General features: G+C 53.1%; 1 protein-coding gene across 2 annotated transcripts; it reads left to right on the top strand.

The window, feature by feature from the left end:
• The first annotated feature begins 1,643 nt into the window (after positions 1-1,643).
• On the top strand, positions 1,644-19,143 carry TMEM130 (transmembrane protein 130). Of its 2 annotated transcripts, none has more exons than XM_047089226.1 (8): positions 1,644-1,771; positions 7,909-8,214; positions 9,783-9,942; positions 12,623-12,789; positions 13,416-13,500; positions 14,652-14,854; positions 17,308-17,420; positions 17,817-19,143. In XM_047089226.1, the coding sequence occupies exons 1-8, from the start codon at positions 1,687-1,689 to the stop codon at positions 17,967-17,969; spliced, it is 1,272 nt and encodes a 423-aa protein (XP_046945182.1). In that variant the 5' UTR covers positions 1,644-1,686; the 3' UTR covers positions 17,970-19,143. The 2 variants fall into 2 exon arrangements, with proteins under 2 accessions (XP_046945182.1, XP_046945181.1); XM_047089225.1 differs by having other exon boundaries at positions 17,781-19,143.
• Positions 19,144-19,606: the final 463 nt, after the last annotated feature.

Below are 19,606 nucleotides of genomic sequence, written 5' to 3'. Positions count from 1 at the left end.
AGTCGGACGCTTAACCGACTGCGCCACCCAGGCGCCCCTAAAGACCTTATTTTTAAATAATCTCTACACCCAACATGGGGCTCAAACTTAACAACCCTAAGGTCAAGAGTCATACACTCTACCCACTGAGCCAGCTTGGAGCCCCTGCATTTAGTTTGTTTTAAAAGAAACTAATAACCAGATCTTTGAATAATGTTAAATAGTTAAATATCTGAATCTCAGTTTCTAACCTTAACAAACTTTTTTTTCCAAGCACAATTTTCTTCTCAGTTCCTGATGGACAAGCACAACTTTCCCAGGTCTGTAAGCAATTCTAATGATGACAGCCATCACTGATTGAGTGCAATGTCCAAAGCACTGTTCTAAGCATTAACTCATTTAATCCTGGCAACATATGTCATAGGGAGTATTTCCGTTTTCAAGAAAAGCAAAGTGAGGCACTGAGAGGAAGTGACTTTCCCAAGGTCACATAACTCTCAGGAAGGATCCAAAGTCTCCCGGTTCCTAGGCCTGGTACTGTCCCCATGCTGGTGACTGATGATTCTGTGGAGTGACACCTACTAGCATTTTTAACTTTATGAGGGAAGGAGAGCTCACTCCAATCTGTTCCCCCTCCATCAAGGTGAGATGGCAGTGTGGCCAGCGGGCCCATCCTCAGTGGGGACCACAGCTGTCACAGAGACAGAGGCCATACCTATAGGTGCCTTCACTCCCATGCTGCAATTCAAGTAGTGGCCCATCAGTGCCCACCAGGCCAGAGGGGCCATCCAACCCCCACCCCCACCCCCTCTGGGTGGGATCCCTTGCCCAAGTACAGAGGAAAGCAAAGGCAGAGCTGAGACAGAGATCCTGGTAACCAGTGTCCAGTCTTCAAGGCCAGACAGGCAGAGCCACCTTCCAGAAGGAAAGACATGTTCCGCTCTGTTAAGGCAGGTGGAAGCGCCTGCCTAGGCCAAGGCGTGTCCAAGGAGGGGCCTGGTCACTCCTCCTTGCAGTTCTCTGAGTGTCACAAGGCCCTCAGTGACAGCTAGGGCCCTGGTGTGAGCACGAGCCCATTTCACAGCAAGCACAGAGAGGAACGTCATGTCTCAGGGTGGGCACCTGAGCCCCTCTCTCCGGGAGGATATGAGGCGTTTGCAGGCCCTTCCAGCGTCTGGCACACAGTGAGAGCTCCAAGTGAACGAGGAGCCGCATCTCCAAATCGTGTGCGTCAAGAGGGAAAATGGCACCTGGAGAAGAACCGAAAGGGGCCTGCGCGCGGCTTTGCAGCGGTGCGCGCGCCTCAGGGGACGCTGAGTCAGAGCCGGCGGGCGCGGACGCGGGGCGCTGAGAGGAGGGGAGGATCGTGGGGAGGAGAGGAGTAGAGGGAGAAGAGGGGAGGGGAGGGGGAGGCGGCGCAGGCGACGGGAGCGCGGACTCGGGGAGGCGGGGGCTCGTGCGGACCGAAGGGGGTGCGGCGAGAGGAGGGAGGGACGCGGGGAGGGGGCGCGGCGCGGCTGACGCGGGCCGGGGTCCGCGCGGCTGGCTGTGGGCGGCGGCGGCGCGCAGCGACACAGCGTCGCGAGGCGAGGACGAGCGAGCGCCGCGCCCGCATCTCCTCGCGCAGCCCGCCCCGCGCGCCCCGAGGAGCGGCCGCCGCCGAGCCTGCCGCGTCCCCTCGGCGCTCCTGCCGCTCCCGGCGCAGCCATGGCCCCGGCCCTCTGGCCGCGCCTCAGCCGCGTCCTCTGGCTCGCCTGCCTCCTGCCCTTGGCCCCGGCTGGGGTGGCCGCAGGTAAGGCGCCGCGCCCTCCGCTGGGCCTCGGAGCGGTCTCCGGCGGGCGCTCCAGCCGCCAGCCGCGGAGGTGGCGCCGTGCGCTCTGCGCGCACCTCCTTCCTCCCGGGAGACCTCCGCAGCGCGCTGCGGAGGAGAGCGCGGCCAGCCGGCCCCTCGAAGCCCTCTCATCTCTCCCTCCATCCTTCTCCCCAGACGTTGTCCCGGCACTCGTGGGGTCTCCCCGTGCTCCTCGGTTCCCGCTGCCACCTCCGGATCGCCCCTGCCCTGGGAACCGCGCGCGGTGGCCGGTGCATCCGGGGGGATGGCTGGGGACCTCGCAGCCGCTGGGGGGGGGGGGGGAGCGGTGAGGAGGACGATGCGGGGACACCGGGAATGTGCGGGTCGGTCATCACGCCACAGCCCCCCAGGGAGCGCGGGCAGGTTGCCCCGGAGCAGCGCCTTTAAATGTCGCCTTATCTGGAGAGGTACCCACCCCTCCCCCCCCATCCCCGCTCGAGGAAGACTTTGGCGAGGTTGCGATTTTAGAGTCCAAGAGGCCAGTCTGCCATTTCGTCTTTGGAATGGTTTCCAAAATGGACCCCAAGCTGACAGGTTCTGCTGGGTGCTCCCCACAACCCCACCGCCGGAAGGCCAGCATTAACCTTTCTGCCACATTTTGGTGACAACAAAAGGACCCGGATTGGAGAGTTGTTGGGGGACAGGTGGGATGTGGACAGCTCTGGGGATGTGCTTGTGTTAAATATCCAACATTTTTTCATTACGCGCCCCCCCCCCCCAATAATGGTAGAAAGAGGAAGAGATTTAATCAAAATTGTGAAAGAAAAGCCCCAAGGTAAAATAAAAACCTGCATCTTAGGGATGAAAATAGAATTTTGTGGGAATTATGTTTGGTCAGGATTACCTGCTTCCCTCCTGGAAATTCACAGAGAGACGGGGGTCTCCTGTCCATTGGGTTTACGTGTGTCCAGAAGTGATCAATGGTGGCCAAAATTCTAAAAAAAAAAAAAAAAAAGAAAAAGTAAATTAATTTTTTGGAGATCATGTGTGGTTTCCAGCCTGGCCTATTCGTGATGTGAGCCAGAGAGCCGGGAATTAGGTTGGGGAGCATACCTTCTCCCACAGGAAAAGCAGAGAGACTTGGAAGCCCTTTCCATTCTTGCTGGGGTCTGGGTCAGCCCACACCAAGTGCCTCCCACAGGAGAGGCGTAGGCTAGAGTCCTTGTCCTGGATCATTCGTTAATTCCAGGTTATGTTCAGATTTCAGACGTACCCTGGGAAGTGTTTGAGGCTACCTTCATGGGCAATGTGAAAGAACTGATGTAGCCATTTTCTAGAACGTTCCAGGTTCCCACATGCTGTGTCGTCAGGGAAAATGCGCTCCAAGTGGAAGCCCTGGGGACCTGCTAGTGAGTGAGTGTTGCTTCTGTGGGTCAGGCTTCCTGGCAGTGGTCACTTCGCTTTGTGCTTTGACCCTTTCAGCTCTGGGTCACTCAGTGCACCCGTGGAGCCCCCTCAGCCCCTCCCTTAGCTGTTCTGTACTCCAAGGCCATGTCGCCTGGGCTCCCCAACCTGAAAAGATGGGTTTAGATGGGGAGGGCGATAGGACTCCGGCTTGGTTCCATCAGCCACAAGTGGCACAGCCTTCATGGTCCACTTGGATGCCCTGCGCCCTTCCGAGAGCCCTGACAGAGAGGAGCAGCATCACCAGGGGGGTGAAACATCTGCTTTAAAAAAAAAAAAAAAAAAAGCTTGAGAAAAAATGTCCTTGGAGCCTCCTTGTGTCTGGACAGGTGTGGGGGCTCTTAGGAGCTGGGCCAGTGTCTGTAGCCACAGCCCTTCCCCGCCTCCACCCATCCCTCCTCCCAGCCAGTCTGCTCTCTAGTGAGTTCTATTCCCCTGGCAACGGATCTGCGTAGCGCTGACATGCGCCTGTCTCCAGTCTCGTTGCAGATGCTGGATGGCCATTAGCATGCAGCCGAATGTCCCTGCCACCTGCCAGCCTCGCTCTGGCCCACACTCCTCGCCTGGGGTGGGGGGGTGGGGGCTGGAGCAAGAGGGAGAAGGGAGGAGATGGTCTCTGTGAAGCCTGGCAGCCAAAGGGAGGGAGAATAGAACTCAGCCCAGGGGAGGGGGGTGGTGGGTATGGATCTGCTTGGTGACTCCAGGTAGTTCCACGGGGACCTCAATGCACTCCTTTCCCTCAGTGTAAAATACACAATGTATTTTCTTGCAGGAATTTCTGCCATAGCATCTGGAACTCTTTGGGATTAAGACACCACAGGTCCCGTTTTCAGTGCCAGTCCAAATGAGTGTACAATCCAAAATATGGCTCTGGGGAAGGGGATTCAGAACAGGGAATATGTGACATGGACGAGGGGAAAGGCTGGAGCAGGAGTCCCTGGTGGGGGCAGGTAGCGCGGCCACAAGGCAAATGGGATGCCACTGAGGACTCACACTCGCTCTTGTCCCAGATTTGCTGAGTCTAGCAGGTCTCTCGTGAGCTCCCTGAGGGCAGGAAGGGTGTCCTGTACTTCTGGGTCCTTCCCAGCACTTGTGGGGCACAAGGCAAGGGGCTCAGTCAGTACCACCTGGGTGAATGTTCTCCTGGGACACTGCTAGGTGGGCTGGTCCCTCAGCCACGCTCTTCTCTCCAGGTGCCACGGTTAGCAGCAGTGTTGAACACCTACTATGTGCCAAGCACTTTGTTAGGCACATGGGGAGATGAGGATAACCCCTACCCTCGAGCTTGTGGTGCACCTGCCAAAGGAGACAAAGAAACCTTCATGCCAACTCAGGGTTGGGACCACTGAGTGCTCAAGCTGTTCAGAGAGCACTGAGGGGGTGAGGGGTTGAGGGAAGGCTTCCTGGAAGAGGTTATATCCTCTGACATGTAGGTGGAGAAGGGCAGTGAAGACAGCATGTGCAAAGACCCTGAGGCTAGGAAGGACAGAACATGGGGGAGAAGCTGTAAGAGTTAAAGTGGCCGGCCCCAGCATGGATGTGCCAAGATGTGAATTTGGACTTCACACTGAAGCTGGTCCATGAACACATTATCGTGGAGGAAGGTTGTTGGTGGGGGTGGGAGGGGTGATGCTGAGATGGGGAAGGACTGGAGGCCGAGGGCCAGGGCCAAGGATGAAGCCAGTAATGCTGGCCTTCAGCAGTGCTAGTAGTGATGAAGGGGAAGCAAATGTGCCTGGCTGGAAGGGGTAGTAACAAGGGCCTAGGGTAGATTCCTGGGACAGCTGGTCCCTCCAGGCCCAACAGAGAGCAATGGCAGAAAATGGGGAGGGGAGAACTCCAGAGGGTCTAGAGCCAGCACCTTCCAACGGAACATTGTGATGAAGGAAATATTCTACATCCGTGCTGTCCAGAAGAATAGCTATTAACCACCCCTGGCTATGAAGCACTTGAAATGTGGCTAGTGCAACCGAGGAACTGAATTTTTAGTATTGGTTAGTTTTAAGTAATCAAATTAATTTAAACGTAATTACCTGTGGCTAGTAGCTACTCTTTTGTTTAGTGCAGGTCTGGAGCCCAGAAAGTAGGTCTGTTACTTGGTTTCTTTTAGGAGGTGCTTAAAGCCAGGAGAGCAGGTGCGTGAGACCTGGAAGGTGGGTGGGAGTGAGTGAAATAAATGAGCAGAGTGAGCCTTGCAGCCCCTCCAGCCTTCCTTCTGCATCACTTCTTCTGGTGAGGCGTATGCTGTTGTAGGCTGGACGCTCTTGAACCTGGAGCCCTTCAGAAATCTCACCTACAGATGAAATTTACAAATGACAGGAAAATAGTCACTAAGACACAGCAGTGATGCTATTGACAAGAGGGAAGGGTTCTGTGAATCAAACTATACCGGCTTGGGGCTCCTGGCTGGCTCAGTCAGTAGGGCATGAGACTCTTGATCTCATGAGTCCGAGCCCCATGCTGGGGGTTGAGTTTACTTGAAAAAAAAAAACAAAAAAAAAGATATACCTGCTTGACGGATTCTCATGCCAATAGTGAAATTCACATTAGTGCAACCACGGACATGACCTATGAGAAAATAATTCAAAATTGTGTGCAGAGTGTGAATATGTCTCAATTAAAATAAATTAAAAACTTCTAGGGGCACCTGGGTGGCTCAGTCAGTTAAGCATCCGACTCTCAGTTTTGGCTCAGGTCATGATCTCACGATTTTAAGAGTTTGAGCCCCGCATGTTCGAGTCCCACATCGGGCTCTGTGCTAACGTGTGGAACCTGCTTGGGATTCTCTCTCCCTCTCTCTTTCTCTGCCCCTCCCCTGCTCAAGCTGTCTCTCTCAAATAAATAAACTAAAAAAAATCTTTTTAATAAATTTTAAAAAATTTAAAAACTCCTGTGCGTGAAAAGCAGACATGAGGACAGCAGTATGGTTGTAACTGTTGTCCTTAGGAGGTAGGATAATGGGACATGTCTACTATTCTTTACACGTACGTATGTATTACTTTTATGATGGAAAGAAACCTTATTTTAAAAATCTTACCTTGTTGGTATGACAAAATGTTGTTCAGCTATGTAAAGCAATCAAAGAATAATGACTTAGGAAAATGCCCATGATACAGAATTGGAAACAATGGAACATGTAATTCCAAAGTATGAGCATAATTTTTTTTTTAAGTAGGACATGCCCAAATTTGGTAACAGTGATTGTTACTGGTTATTTTAATTAAAAAAATTTTGTTTTCAACGTTTTTATTTATTTTTGGGACAGAGAGAGACAGAGCATGAACGGGGGAGGGGCAGAGAGAGAGGGAGACACAGAATCGGAAACAGGATCCAGGCTCCGAGCCATCAGCCCAGAGCCTGACGCGGGGCTCAAACTCACGGACCGTGAGATCGTGACCTGGCTGAAGTCGGACGCTTAACCAACTGCGCCACCCAGGCGCCCCTTTAATTTTTTAAGTTTATTTATTTATTTTGAGAGAGAGAGCAGGGGAGGGGCAGAGAGAGAGAGAGAGAGAGAGAGAGAGAGAGAGGAAGAGAGAGAATCCCAAGCAGGGTCCACGCTGTCAGCACAGAGCCTGATGCGGGGCTTGAACTCATGAACTGTGAGATCATGGCCTGAGCCGAAACAAGAGTCAGATGCTTAACTGACTGAGCCACCCAGGTACCCCAATTATTTTAATTTTTAATAAAATTTTTTAATTTTTAATTTTCTCTATTTTCAGTTTACAAGCAGTCTTCCCTTCAATGTGGTAGTTGGGAAGGGAGTGTTACTTAAAAGGCCTCTTACCCAACCTCTGTCCCATATGCTCAAGGCCCTGTTCTCTCCTGGGATCCTGCAAGACTAATTCCCAGGTTCCCCGTAAGAGCTGCATCCTCAGGATTTCATTTCAAGTCCCCCAAGGAGTCAACTGCTCGTGTCACACAGTTGCTGCGTTGGCCCCAGCAGAAATCCCAGAGGTCGCTTGGAACAATGCAGTCCGGTCAGACCATCTGTGATCATGAAGATATTCTGTATCTGTGCCAATATGGCGACCCTTAGCCACCCGTGGCTGTTGAGCGCTTGAAATGAGGCTACCGTGACTGAGAACGTGGGCTTTAACTTTTGTTTCACTTTAGTCAAAACTCAGACAGCCACGCGTGGCCAGTGCGGATCTAGAACCTCTTCCTTTACAGATTCAGAAACCGACCACGATGGAAGAGGGCTTGGCTCGAATCAAAGTGGACCTTTGTCCCAAGGCTTGTTCTGTCACTAGGCGTTAGGACTCTTACAGGGTCCAGACTCAGCTTTGTGTTTCAGATTGGAGTTTTGTTTGACATGTAGTCTGGTCCAAAAGACCAGGTAATAGAGGGCGTTTTTTGGCAGCTAATCCCTCCTGTGACATACATTGGCAGTTATTTTCACAGCTGAGAAATAAGTCTGGCCGGGTCAGGCCTGTGTTCTGGAAGGCCCTGCTTGGCCGGCATAAAAAGAAAATATGTGGAGTCAGTTGGGCCTGGGTTTGAATCCCAGCTTGACAGTGAACTAGCCATATGACCCTTGGGCAAGTCACTTGAGCTGCCTGGGCCTCAGTTTCTCCACCTGTAGAATAGGATAATAAAAGCCAGCCCAGACAGGGACAGTGGGGTTCCTTGTCACACCTCTCCTGAAGTAGTCTTTGTCTCTGGGCTTCCAGGGCTGTATGAACTCCGCCTCACCACCGATGGCCCTGCCACCACAGGGGCGGAGGTGACCATCACAGCCAGCCTGGCGGCCAACGAAAACGGCAGCCTGGTCCTGCCCTCCAACACCCGCGTCTGCCGCTTCCACTGGATCCACACCCCGCTGCTGCTCACGGGGAAGACTGACGAGGCTCTCAGTTCCACCATCCGCGCCGTGGGGAACGTGCCCGGGGACTTCCCTGTCTCCGTCTGGGTCACCGCTGCCGACTGCTGGACGTGCCAGCCCGTGGCGAGGAGCCTCCTCGTCCTCCCCATCACAGGTGAGGACCTTTGAAGGCTACTTTGCCTTCAAATTTGGGGCAGAGGAAAACATCCGGCCTGGTCAGTAATCGTATAAACCCAAAGTAGACTCATGGTCCCTTCTGTGTGTGTTAACAGAGGATCGGAAAATGGCAATACCCACTGCTGGCAGGGTTGTGCTGCAAGGGACACTGAAAGCACATGTTGCTCCTAGGGGTATATACATTAACACAGCCCTCTGGAGAGCAGCTGATTCGTATGTATCAATGGTTATGCACTATTTCAGCTTTTGGTCGTCTGTTCTCATTCCTCCCACCTTCCTAGCCCACCACTGCTCTCTCCTTCCAAAAAGGCCCTGCTCTCTTGGAGTATATTTGTCTTCAGGAAATGCATTTCCATTTGGGTAATGCTTTGTGCACAAAAATGTTCCTGGCAAGGGTGTGTGTAATATCTAATAACGGAAGAAAACATTAGCCAAACTAAGCGTACAGCCGTAAGGGAACTAGCTAAGTATATGGATATAATTTGTATAACGAATAACAATGATCTTTCCAAACAGCTGATAATGTTCTGGGGAATACTCGTGGGTATTAGATTTTAAAAAGCAAAGCGCAAACTTCTATAGCCAATTTGATCAACTGTTTAATATATGCATGTGTACGTAATACCCCAGCTATTAACGTAGGCACAAATGCTTTGCAGTTCTTCAAAACGTCAACAGTAGTTGTGTTTGAATGATAGGCAGTTTCTTTTTTTATTTTTTACTTAAATGTTTATATTTTTGAGAGAGAGAGAGAGAGAGAGCTTGCACCAGCGGGGGAGGGACAGAGAGAGACAGAGACAGGATCCGAAGCAGGCTCTGCACTGACAGCAGAGATCCCAACGTGAGGCTTGGTTGTCTCACGAACTGTGAGATCATGGCCCAACGTGGGGCTCAACTGAACTCACAAAATGTGAGATCATGACCTAAGCCAAAGTCAGAGACTTAACCAACTGAGCCACCCAGGTGCCCTAATGATAGGCAGTCTCTTTTGTTTTCATTCTACTTTTCTGCATTCTCCAAATGAGCTTTATCAGGCACGCCTTACTTTCTGCTTTTGGGTTGAAAAAAAATGAGTACCTAAATTTTTTTTTTTACAGACGGAGACACAGAACGGTGGTCCTTACCCAGCCCAGCACACTGGGTACAGAGCCGATCAGTAGACATGCTCATTTTTTTTCTAGACTCTAATAATTTGAAATATCTCTCAAAAACTTCTTTCAAAGCCTATGCGTTTCCTTCTGGTCCTGGGCATCTTTTGTGCTAAGAAAGTTCAGGATCCTGGTGAAAGGGGTGCAGGAGCAACGCTGTGCATGTGATGTGTGCCATGAGTCTGCACCAGTGTCCGTGCAGCAGGGGCAATGATGTGGGGGGCGTGCGCCTCTGTGTTCAGGGACCCGCAGCGTCCTCTCCCGCCACCACCCAGCCCTGACAGCCAGAAGGGCAGGGCAGGGAGAGGCTGTCCTGCCAGTTAGCATGTGAGGTCACTCCCTGGCTCCGCCTTCCCCTTCCCTTGGTGGACTCACCCACCTTCGGTCTCTCTCCCAGAGCTCCTCGTGGGGAACCTCGTTGTCTCCCAGAACACCTCCCTGCCCTGGCCCAGCTCTTACCTCACCAAGACAGTCCTTAAAGTTTCCTTCCTCCTCCATGACCCGAGCAACTTCTTCAAGACTGCCTCATTTCTCTACAACTGGGACTTCGGAGATGGGTATGCTCTTCCCTCTTGATGCCCCCAAGCTTTGGCCTATGGGTGGTGGCCCCATTGTCCCATGCAGAGTGCTCCGTACTCTCTGACCTTCACCTGCCCATTCTCTCTCTCTCTCCAAACATTCCTTCAACACCTGCTCTGTGTCAAGCTCGGGGTGCGTGGGGACCAGTGGTGAGTTAGTCACAGGACCTGCCTTCTAGGTGCCTGCAACCTAGTAGAGGAGGCCATTGGTGCCCCCAGACAGCCCTTTAAGAAAGGTCAGAGTAGAATTTTTCTCCATTTGACTCCAAAAGGACGTACCTGGGTGATGGCGTGTGAGATTATACGCATGTGTTAGAACTCGGGTGTTATAGCTTCATTTCTCCTGACTTCTCCTCTCCAAACAAGCCAGGCTGGAGGAGGCAGGTCAGGAAGTGGGTCAAGCACTGAGCTCCAGCAGCTCCAGCAGCCAGCCCCCAGATACCCTGAGTTCATGTGAGGGTGAGTGCCCCGTGGAGACCCCTCACTCCACTTAGGTCCCGTCAAGTCCCGGGCTGATGGTCCTTCCCACTCTATCCCATATTTTTCCGCCTTTCACTTCTTGGCATTCCTTATGATATTTCTCAGTCTGGCAGAGAAACAGACCAATTTTCCAAGTTCATCGAAGGCTTAGTAATCTTTCTCACGCACCACTCCTCACCCCCACGAGACTTAGAGGCCCAGCATGCTTTCTTATGTATAGTAATAAATTAGAGAGCAAAGTGGGGACTCCTAATTATAGCAAAAATAGTTCATAAAACAAACACAGGAACACACTTACCTGGAAATGGGCAAGATCCCGTGTGAAGAAAACAATAGGGTGCCAAGAGGTATCAAAGATTTGAGTAGATGCGTATGTACATCATGTCCAGGACCAGGATGCTGAATCTTAATATTGTAAAGATGCCCATTTCCTTCCAGTTATCCTGTAAGCTTGATGCAAATCCAATAAATATTCCAATAAGTATAATTTCTGGAATGTGACAAAGCTTCTACAGTGCATCTAGATTTGGCACGTAAATACACACATATACACACACGTACATATATTCGTATACACAAATGTATGTATACGTGTGTATGTATATAAAAACATATATGGTTATAAACATATGTGGTTTTAGAACATAAAGGACATCTAGAACATCTGTCTCAAACCAGGGGACAGCATGTATATTAATTAGGGGCATTTCTTTTAATATTAAATGCTTTATTTACTATTGTTACTATATTTGAACATTCTTACTAGCCAATGAAATAAAGCAAGAAAAAGAAATGAGATATAAATATTGTAAAGCAGGAGACAAAAACATCACACACAGATGGCCTAGAAAACACAAGAGACCCAACTAAAAAAATCTTAGAACTAAAAAGAGATTTTAGTAATATGGGTGCTTACAAAACAAAAATCATAGCCTTTCCATATGATGGCAATGGAAAAAATCTTTCACAATAGTTATAAACTGTAAAAGCTGAGAGAATGAACTTAGCCTAAAATTGTAGGATTTATGTGGATAAAACCACAGATTATACCTAGAACCTCAAAAAGACTTTTAAGAGAGAATTTCTGAATATTGTCAAAAGGAAAAAAAAGATCATCAAAGCAGCATAATGATGAATGGGGTTGGGGAGAAGAATTAGAAATACATAAATGTATTTTAAAAACTACAAATCACAAAAGTGTGTTCAGTAGAACAGAATGGAAAAGGCAGACACAAATCGAAGTTTAAATGCACATCTAGTATATGATAACAGTGGTATTTCTAGCCAGTGAGTAAAGACATATTACTTATTTAATAAATGGTACTAGGACAGTGGGTTAACTATTTAGAAGAAAAACAATCTGATCCTTAACAAGAGCAATTCCAGATAGATTACAAAGTACACATAATGAGCCAGGACTAGATTGAAATGTAGATGATCCCCTGCAATTGGATGACTTGGCAGTGGGGAAAGCATTTTGTAAGAATAAAAACAGGCAGACACTATAAAGGAAAAAAATGCAAGATTTGGCATCACTAGATTTAATATCTGAGTATGAAGGAAGTAAATCAAACCAAAAGACAAGGTTAAACTGGGAGAAAATATTTGGAAAATAGGTAAAGGTTTGTTAAACTTCATATATAAAGAGCACTGAGAAATCAACATAAAGATTTTCTTTATTGTTATTAGACTTCCTTTTGAAGTAATCCAGGTAATTGCAGGAATTTATATACTTTATATGGAGGTATGATTCTCTATTACAATGAGAAAAGTAAGGCTTACAGTTCTATACATAAGACATCTAGAATTGAGATTTAAAGCCAAATATGTCTTAACTCCAAAGTTCATATTTTTTCCCTCCCAGGATTGTCCTTGTCTCTAATGCAGGGCCTCTTTTAGATTCCTGGCTGAAGGGGGCAGAGCACTTCCTGGCAGGTGACAGGCACTTGTTGCTGGGAGTTCTCCTACCTGTCACTTACAAGCACGAGGATGACAGGCAGCCACTTGACCCAAGCACAGCTGACCTTGCGTCCTGGTGGCTCTGGGGGCTGCTGCTGTGATGACCAGTGGTTTTCTCACAAGGCATTGGGGGCTGAGCTTGTCACCCCGCAGACACCCACCCCCGACTCTGAGAGGTCACGTGAGTCACTTCCGTTGTCTCCCTCCTGCCACCTTACAGCACCCAGATGGTGACTGAAGACGCAGTAGTCTACTACAACTATTCGATCATTGGGACCTTCACTGTGAAGCTCAAGGTGGTGGCAGAGTGGGAACAGGCAACGCAGGATGCCGGGAAGGGCATCGTGCAGAAGACAGGAGACTTCTCTGCCTCCCTGAAGCTGCAGGGTGGGTCCCTGGGGGCTGGTGCGGGTTGAGCACGTGGCCCCTTGGGCAGCCCTGGGCACCACTCCTTCCAAGGTTGGATCAGGTGCAGATCAGAGGGGCTCTGGTCGGGCCCCGGATTGGGCTTGGCTGCGCACCCCCTGTTCTTGTTCCCCTGGCATCCCCTCTGCATGGCCTGTCATCATCCCCGCTTCTAAGAGGGCACTGAAGGCCACAGAGGAGGTCACGTGGCCACCAGACCCCAACCCTCCTCTCCCCGACTCTGGCAAGAGGGGGCGCTTGGGCCCCTGTGGCAGATTTCTCCGTGTGCTGCCGGGCAGGCTAATGGGCCCGGTGCTTTCCCCACGGTGCCCAGGCGATGGGGGAGGGGCACTTACACCGAGCCAGCCCTTGGTCCTGGTTCCCAGAGCTCCGCCTGCTTCCTCCAGTGTCCTCACTCTGAGCGGGCTCGAACCTGCTGCTGTTGAGGAGGCAGGACCCAAGCACGCCCGGGACAGACCTCCCACCTGCCCTTGGAAGGGAGAGCCTGGGGGAGGACAAGGCGGTGGTCACACGGCCCCGAGCTGTGGGAGCGCTGAGACAGCTGTCCTCAGTCTCCGGGTCTAACGGGGCCCCTCTCTGCCTTTCAGAAACCCTTCGAGGCATCCAGGTCTTGGGGCCCACCCTAATTCAGACCTTCCAAAAGATGACAGTGACCTTGAACTTCCTGGGGAGGTGAGTGAACCCCACGGTGGACAGCGGGTGACGCATTGCCCTGCCCATACTCTCCCGTGGGTGACCCTGAGCCTGCTCCATCTCCTGAGGGGCCCCAGGTTTAGGGGCCGGGGAAGGCTTATGCCACCTTGCCCTGCAGCCATGGGGGAGCTGTGGGCAGGGCTCCACACCCGAGGTCCTGGGGAGGGAGCACGGGCCCTTCAGGAGGGAGCACAGGTCTGCAGTGTGGGTGTTGAGGCAAAGGCAGGTGTGGAAGCAGCCGTGTGAAAAGCCCTCTGTATGTGGCTTCGGTCTGCTTCCATGGCGCCGGAAAGCCGACCGTCCCGGGTGGGAACTGGCCTGGCCGTCAGCAAGAACAGCCTCGGGCCCAGTTTGTAGTAAGCGACAGAGAAGCTGGACATGTTCTCTGCACAAGGGTGGACGGAGCTGCGGAGGTCAGCGGCCGGGGCCCAGCCCTCTGAGGACCCTTGTCCCTTAACCCAGGGACATGACGGCGGGAAGCAGGTCTAGATGGGGAGCAAGCAAAGTGACCAAGGAACGAGGAAGATGCGCCATGGGGCTGGAGTTGGTCTTTGGAGCTTTCCGGGAGCTTTGGGGGCAGGGGCTTGGTACTTGAAGAATGGGGTGGGAGCTACTCGGGCTTGGCAGATGTGATGGTTGAGGGGGCGGGAGGGTGTTTTACCGGCCTGTCCCCGTTTGCTTCACTAAGCCTGGCATCCTCTTGGGCTCTGGGACCATCTTATGTACCTGTACATAAGATGTACAGGTTCCCTTATGTTCCCTTGTCTGGAAGGTGTAAAAAGGAAGGACCACCTAGAGGACAGCTGGGTGTTCTGTCCTGAAAAGTACACTGAAGTTCACGGCTACCTGGCCTTTCTCAGACTTGGTCTGTGCTCCCATTCCTTGCTGAGCCATATTTTTAAGTTTTTATTTTATTTATTTTGGGGGGTGGGGGAGAGAAAGAGAGAGAGAGGGAGAGAGAGAGAGAGGGAATCCCGAGCGGGCTCCGCACTGTCAGCGCAGAGCCTGACGTGGGGCTCGAACCCACGAACCACGAGATCATGACCTGAACGCGAACCAAAAGTCGACTGAGCCACCCAGGCGCCCCTTTGCGGAGCCATTTCTGAAAAGACACCCCCATTTCCCCGCAGCCCTCCCCTGACGGTGTGCTGGCGTCTCAAGCCCGAGTGCCTCCCGCTGGAAGAAGGGGAATGCCACCCGGTGTCCGTGGCCAGCACGGCTTACAACCTGACCCACACCTTCAGGGATCCCGGGGACTACTGCTTCAGCATCCGGGCCGAGAATGTCATCAGCAAGACGCATCAGTACCACCGGATCCAGGTGTGGCCTTCCAGTAAGTGACCCCTCGTCCTCTGCTCCCGTGCCACCCAGGCCGCAACACACAGTCAAGCCTGTCACTGCCACCAGTATGCTCCCTCCAGCTGACCCACCAATGTGACAGTCATCGCTGAACCTCCTGGCCCGTGCCTGTACCTCCCCCAAACACCAGGGCCAGAGCACCCTGCGGTTCGACCACCACCACCCTCGCTGCTGCCGGCAGTGCCCTCCCCTCCCCCACACCAGTTGGGATGCCCACCGTCTGGACCACGTGCCACTGACCCATGCTGCCCAGCATCAACCCGGCTTTGGCTCTCTCTTGCCTCCATCACTCCCGCCACCGTGTCCTTCCCACATGTTACCAATGCCACGCTGTCCCCATCATGAATGCTGCTCCCCTAAATACGCCACCACGATCACGAGCCTCCCTCCTCCGCCATCTCCCCGATCCTGCCGCTGTTGCCACCATTAAAACCAGCGTCCCCAGCGGTAGCTGCAGACCCTCAGGATGTTGTGGGTCTCCCGGGGAGCGGGAGCTACTCACAAAGGTTCCTGTCATTTGTAAGGATCCCTGGCCGTCTCCCCTGCAACGAATGCTCTTCTCCGAGTCGTATCAGGCCCGGCCACTGGCTTATAGTCACAGGATTGGCCGATGGCGGCGTGAAGTTCTACCCTTCTTTTCCAGGGGGGCTCTTCCGTGACCCCAGAAAAGCACTTCCTTACAGACAGGAGAAAGTGGATGCCAGAACCCTGAGGAAGGATCTTTCAGGTGCCCACCCAGGTCCCAGCCTCTAGGGTACACAAAAAACCTTGCTAGCCGCACTTGCCCCCACGGTCAGCCCGGCAAGTGCCCTGGATGCTGCCACTGTCCCCTCCAGTCTCCCCACTCCCTGTCTGAGCCATTGGGCAGATGCCATGCTCCACTCTGGGCCCTGGCTGGCCTTGTGGAGAGACTCTGTGACCTGTGGCCATCGTCAGAGGTCTTTGGCCCTGCCTCCCCCAGATCTCCTGGGCACGGAGTACCTGGGCTCCCCCTGAATTGTGCAGAGAAGATAGCATTCTGGGTAATCAGTGCTGCCTTTTCTTGGAAAGCACAGCCTCATGCCTCACTGTGGCATCTATACCAAGGGGCAGGGTCGGGGAGGAGTGAGGGGAACCCATACTTGCTGATCACCTGCCGTGCACCTGACACATTCGTGCCCCTCACCTCGTGGCATCCCCGAAGCAGCCTCATGGGTCAGTGTTAGCGTCAGAGAGCTTGGTCAGAGCTGGGGTTCGAACCCAGGACTGCCTAACTGCAGACACTGGGTTGTCCCTGCTCCCCGGTGCAGTTTCCTGACAGGAGGGTCAGTGAGTGAGCCCAGGGCTGGTGGAGGGGAGAAAGCAACAACAGGTCACGAGGCTGCTTGAGTGTCCTCACGGCATGGCTTCCCATCCCCAGTGCACATCACCCAAGAGATCAAAGAGGCAGCTTCGGTGTCTTTTATGGCCTGGACTGGGAAGTCGTCATTCCTGTCCTGTGCTGTTCGGTAGGAGCAAGCCATTGAGTCCAGCCCACACTCAGGGTACACCTCTTGAAAGTGACTGTCAAGTGATATGTGGACACGTGTTATTTTTATTTTTTAAAGTTTATTTATTGGGGCACCTGAGTGGCTCAGTTGATTAAGCATCAGGCTCTTGGTTTCAGCTCAGGTCACGATCTCACGGCTTTGTGGGTTCGAGCCCCACGTCAGGCTCTGCGTTGGCAGCATGGAACCTGCTTGGGATTTTCTGTCTCTTTCTGCTCCTCCCCAACTCACGCTGTCTCTGTCTCTTTCGAAATAAATAAACTTTAAAAAAAATAAAGTTTATTTATTTTTTATTTATTTAAAAAAAATTTTAACGCATATTTATTATTGAGAGACAGAGCATGAGCATGGGAGGGGCAAAGAGAGGGAGACATAGAATCTAAAGCAGGCTCCAGGCTGTGAGCTGTCAGCACAGAGCCTGACATGGGGCTCGAACTCACAAACCGTGAGATCATGACCTGAGCCAAAGTTGGACGCTTAACCGACTGAGCCACGCAGGCACCCCAGAGTTTATTTACTTATTTTGAGAGAGTGCATGTGTGTGTGAGTGGGGGATGGGCAGAGAGAGAAGGAGAAAGAATCCTGAGCAGGCTCTGCCCTGTCAGCACAGAGCCCTATATAGGGCTCGAACTCAGGAACCATGGGATCATGACCTGAGCCAAAATGAAGAGTTGGATGCTTAACGGATTGAGCCACCCTGGTGCCCCATGTGGACATATTTTAACGCCCTCACACACCCCAACTTGGTTTTTGTAGAATCCTAGATGAGATTCTCAATGCATGTACATAAGGAAAAGATAGCTCCTGTGGGGTTTGACTGTCCTATGCCCCATTGTGGTCTGAGAGCGAGCCTTCTCCACCAACTCCCCAGACCCATGACCTCATCCTCTCTCACTCCCAGGCATCCAGCCGGCTGTCTTTGCTTTCCCGTGTGCCACACTTATCACCATGATGCTGGCCTTCATCATGTACATGACCTTGCGGAATGCCGCTCATCAGAAGGACATGGTGGAGGTGGGTATTCAGGGGGGTGGAGGCCGGGTCACCAGGCTCCGACTGGAGAATGGGACCCGGAGGGGGTCTGGATGTCAGAGTGAGGTCCTGGGGCTGGGGAGGATGTGCCCAAGAGGCGCTCACAGACTGGGCCAAGTTGAGTTGGCTCTTTCCCATGTGACTGAACTCCCGTGCTCACCCCTTGCCTAGCAGCTGTGCCCCTGGTAAGGGAGAGGGCAGCCACCACGGGGAGGCCCAGAGAGCAGAAAAGCCGAAGGCACAGGGAAAGCACTGTGTGTCTCCAGGCAGCTGAGCTCATAAGGCCACCTGAAGGGGGTCCGGCAGGCGGGTGATTGACCCATGGGGTTTTGTTCACCATAGGTGGCTGATTTTGACTTTTCCCCCATGTCTGACAAGAACCCGGAGCCGCCCGCTGGGGTCAGGTGCTGCTGCCAGATGTGCTGTGGGCCCTTCCTGCTGGAGACTCCATCTGAGTACCTGGAAGTTGTCCGCGAGAACCACGGGCTCCTGCCGCCCCTCTACAAATCCGTCAAAACTTACACTGTGTGAGCAGCCCCCAGTCCCGTCTCAGCGCTAACTGACTGCCCGCTGGGCGCTTCAGACAGGGTGGCGCGTGCCACCGAGGAGAGGGGGTTCATGTGTGCGGGGCTGTCCACCCTGCTGGCCATCCATCCGTAATTCCAGCTGCCGCCACGAGCCCCCCCCACCTCAGCCCCACACCCCTGCCATCAGCCCATCTGTACAGTCCAGCCTCTGCCGTAAGCCCCTCTCAGTCAGCCCCACCCCACCCCCTTGCCTTTGAAGACCCCCAAGCAGGACCCCCAACACTCGACGGGGTCCCTCCTCTCTCCCAGGCGTGCCTGGCTGCCCCTCACCCATCCTTCCCATGTCGGCACTTTGGCCGTCCGTCTGCGGTTCGGGCTTCCCTCCCCCAGATGGCCCTGCCCAGGTCAGAGAACCAGGTGGATGGTCACCAATGGTTAAGGCTACATCACAAAAGGTCGTATGTACGGAGACAAGCGCGTGCGTGTGCGCGCGCACACACACACACACACACACACACACACACACAAAACATGCGTCACACAGGCGTCTCAGATGATTTCCTCTGTATCAGTTATGTTCTCTGGGTCCTGAATTCGAACCAAAATGACATCTGACTTTTTCCATTTGGGCCCCACAGCTCCTCGGCCCGGCCCCTCCCTTTGTGCACTGTCCCTGTGGCTCCCGGGGCCCGTTTCCTGCCTGCTTGCTGTTGGGTTGGGTGCGGGCAGGGCTAACACTTGGTGAGTGCGAAGTGCTTTCAAAATAGCGCCTTCATCCAGTGAGGAAGAGGCCTCACAGCAAAGGAGGAGCACGCCGGCGGGGACGTGGGTTCACTGTGGGAGACGGTGTTCTTGCGTGGCCTTGGGAAGGAGGAGGCAGGACTGGAGGGAGCCCGAGGGGGCTGGGCAGTGGCCCGAGGAGGGAGAGCACGAGGAGAGGGCAGGTGCAGGTGTAGAGAGAGGCCGCAATGAGGCCCCAGCACAGCCGCGCAGGAGCCTGGAGTAAGTGGGCCCTGTTTGGGGCAGGGCCAGGGCTGCGGGGGCAAAACCCCGTTGCCGTAATCTTTGCTGTCAGACTTTGTGCAGACAACAGCATTCCTGCTGTTTCCAGCTCATTCTCATGAAATACTGCCATTATTGCTGAATAAAGCTTGTGTGTTCTCAAATAGCCAAGCATATGCCAGGCAGCCAGCGTCCCTTTCTTTTCTGTGCAGGGGGGGCGGCGGGGAGGTGGTTGGGCCTTGAGGCAGCAGGGCATCCCTCTGTGTTCTCTGGCAGGTGTGGACGGAGCTGCTGTCTGGGGCGTCGGGGACCGGTCAGTCGTGCTGACTAGTCTTCCTTAAACCGCCACCAGGACTCTGAGGCGGGTCTCGGGGAGGCGGGTCCGGTTCCACCCCCTCCTTCTCCCCCTGTGACTCCAACATGCAGCCAGGTTTGAGGCTCCGAGCAGACGCTAGACGGAGTGGGGAGCAAGGCTGCGCTCAGGGGACTTGGAAACGCAGAGCCTTGGGCCCCACTCCCACCTGAGTCCGCACCTGCCAGGGGCAGCCACCTGTGTCCCCACAGGCCCACGGGAGTCCTGGTGCCCCATCGAGTGTGAGTGTCTCCAGTCCCTGCAGGGCTTCTTGAACTTGGATGTGC

The sequence above is a fragment of the Lynx rufus genome, unplaced genomic scaffold, assembly GCF_022079265.1.
Source record: "Lynx rufus isolate CCGP_SWC_20201006 ecotype Redwood Valley unplaced genomic scaffold, mLynRuf1.p SCAF_27, whole genome shotgun sequence".
Classification (NCBI taxonomy): Eukaryota; Metazoa; Chordata; class Mammalia; order Carnivora; family Felidae; genus Lynx; species Lynx rufus.
Note: the sequence above shows the minus strand (reverse complement) of the source record. Positions and strands in the feature narration are given on the sequence as shown.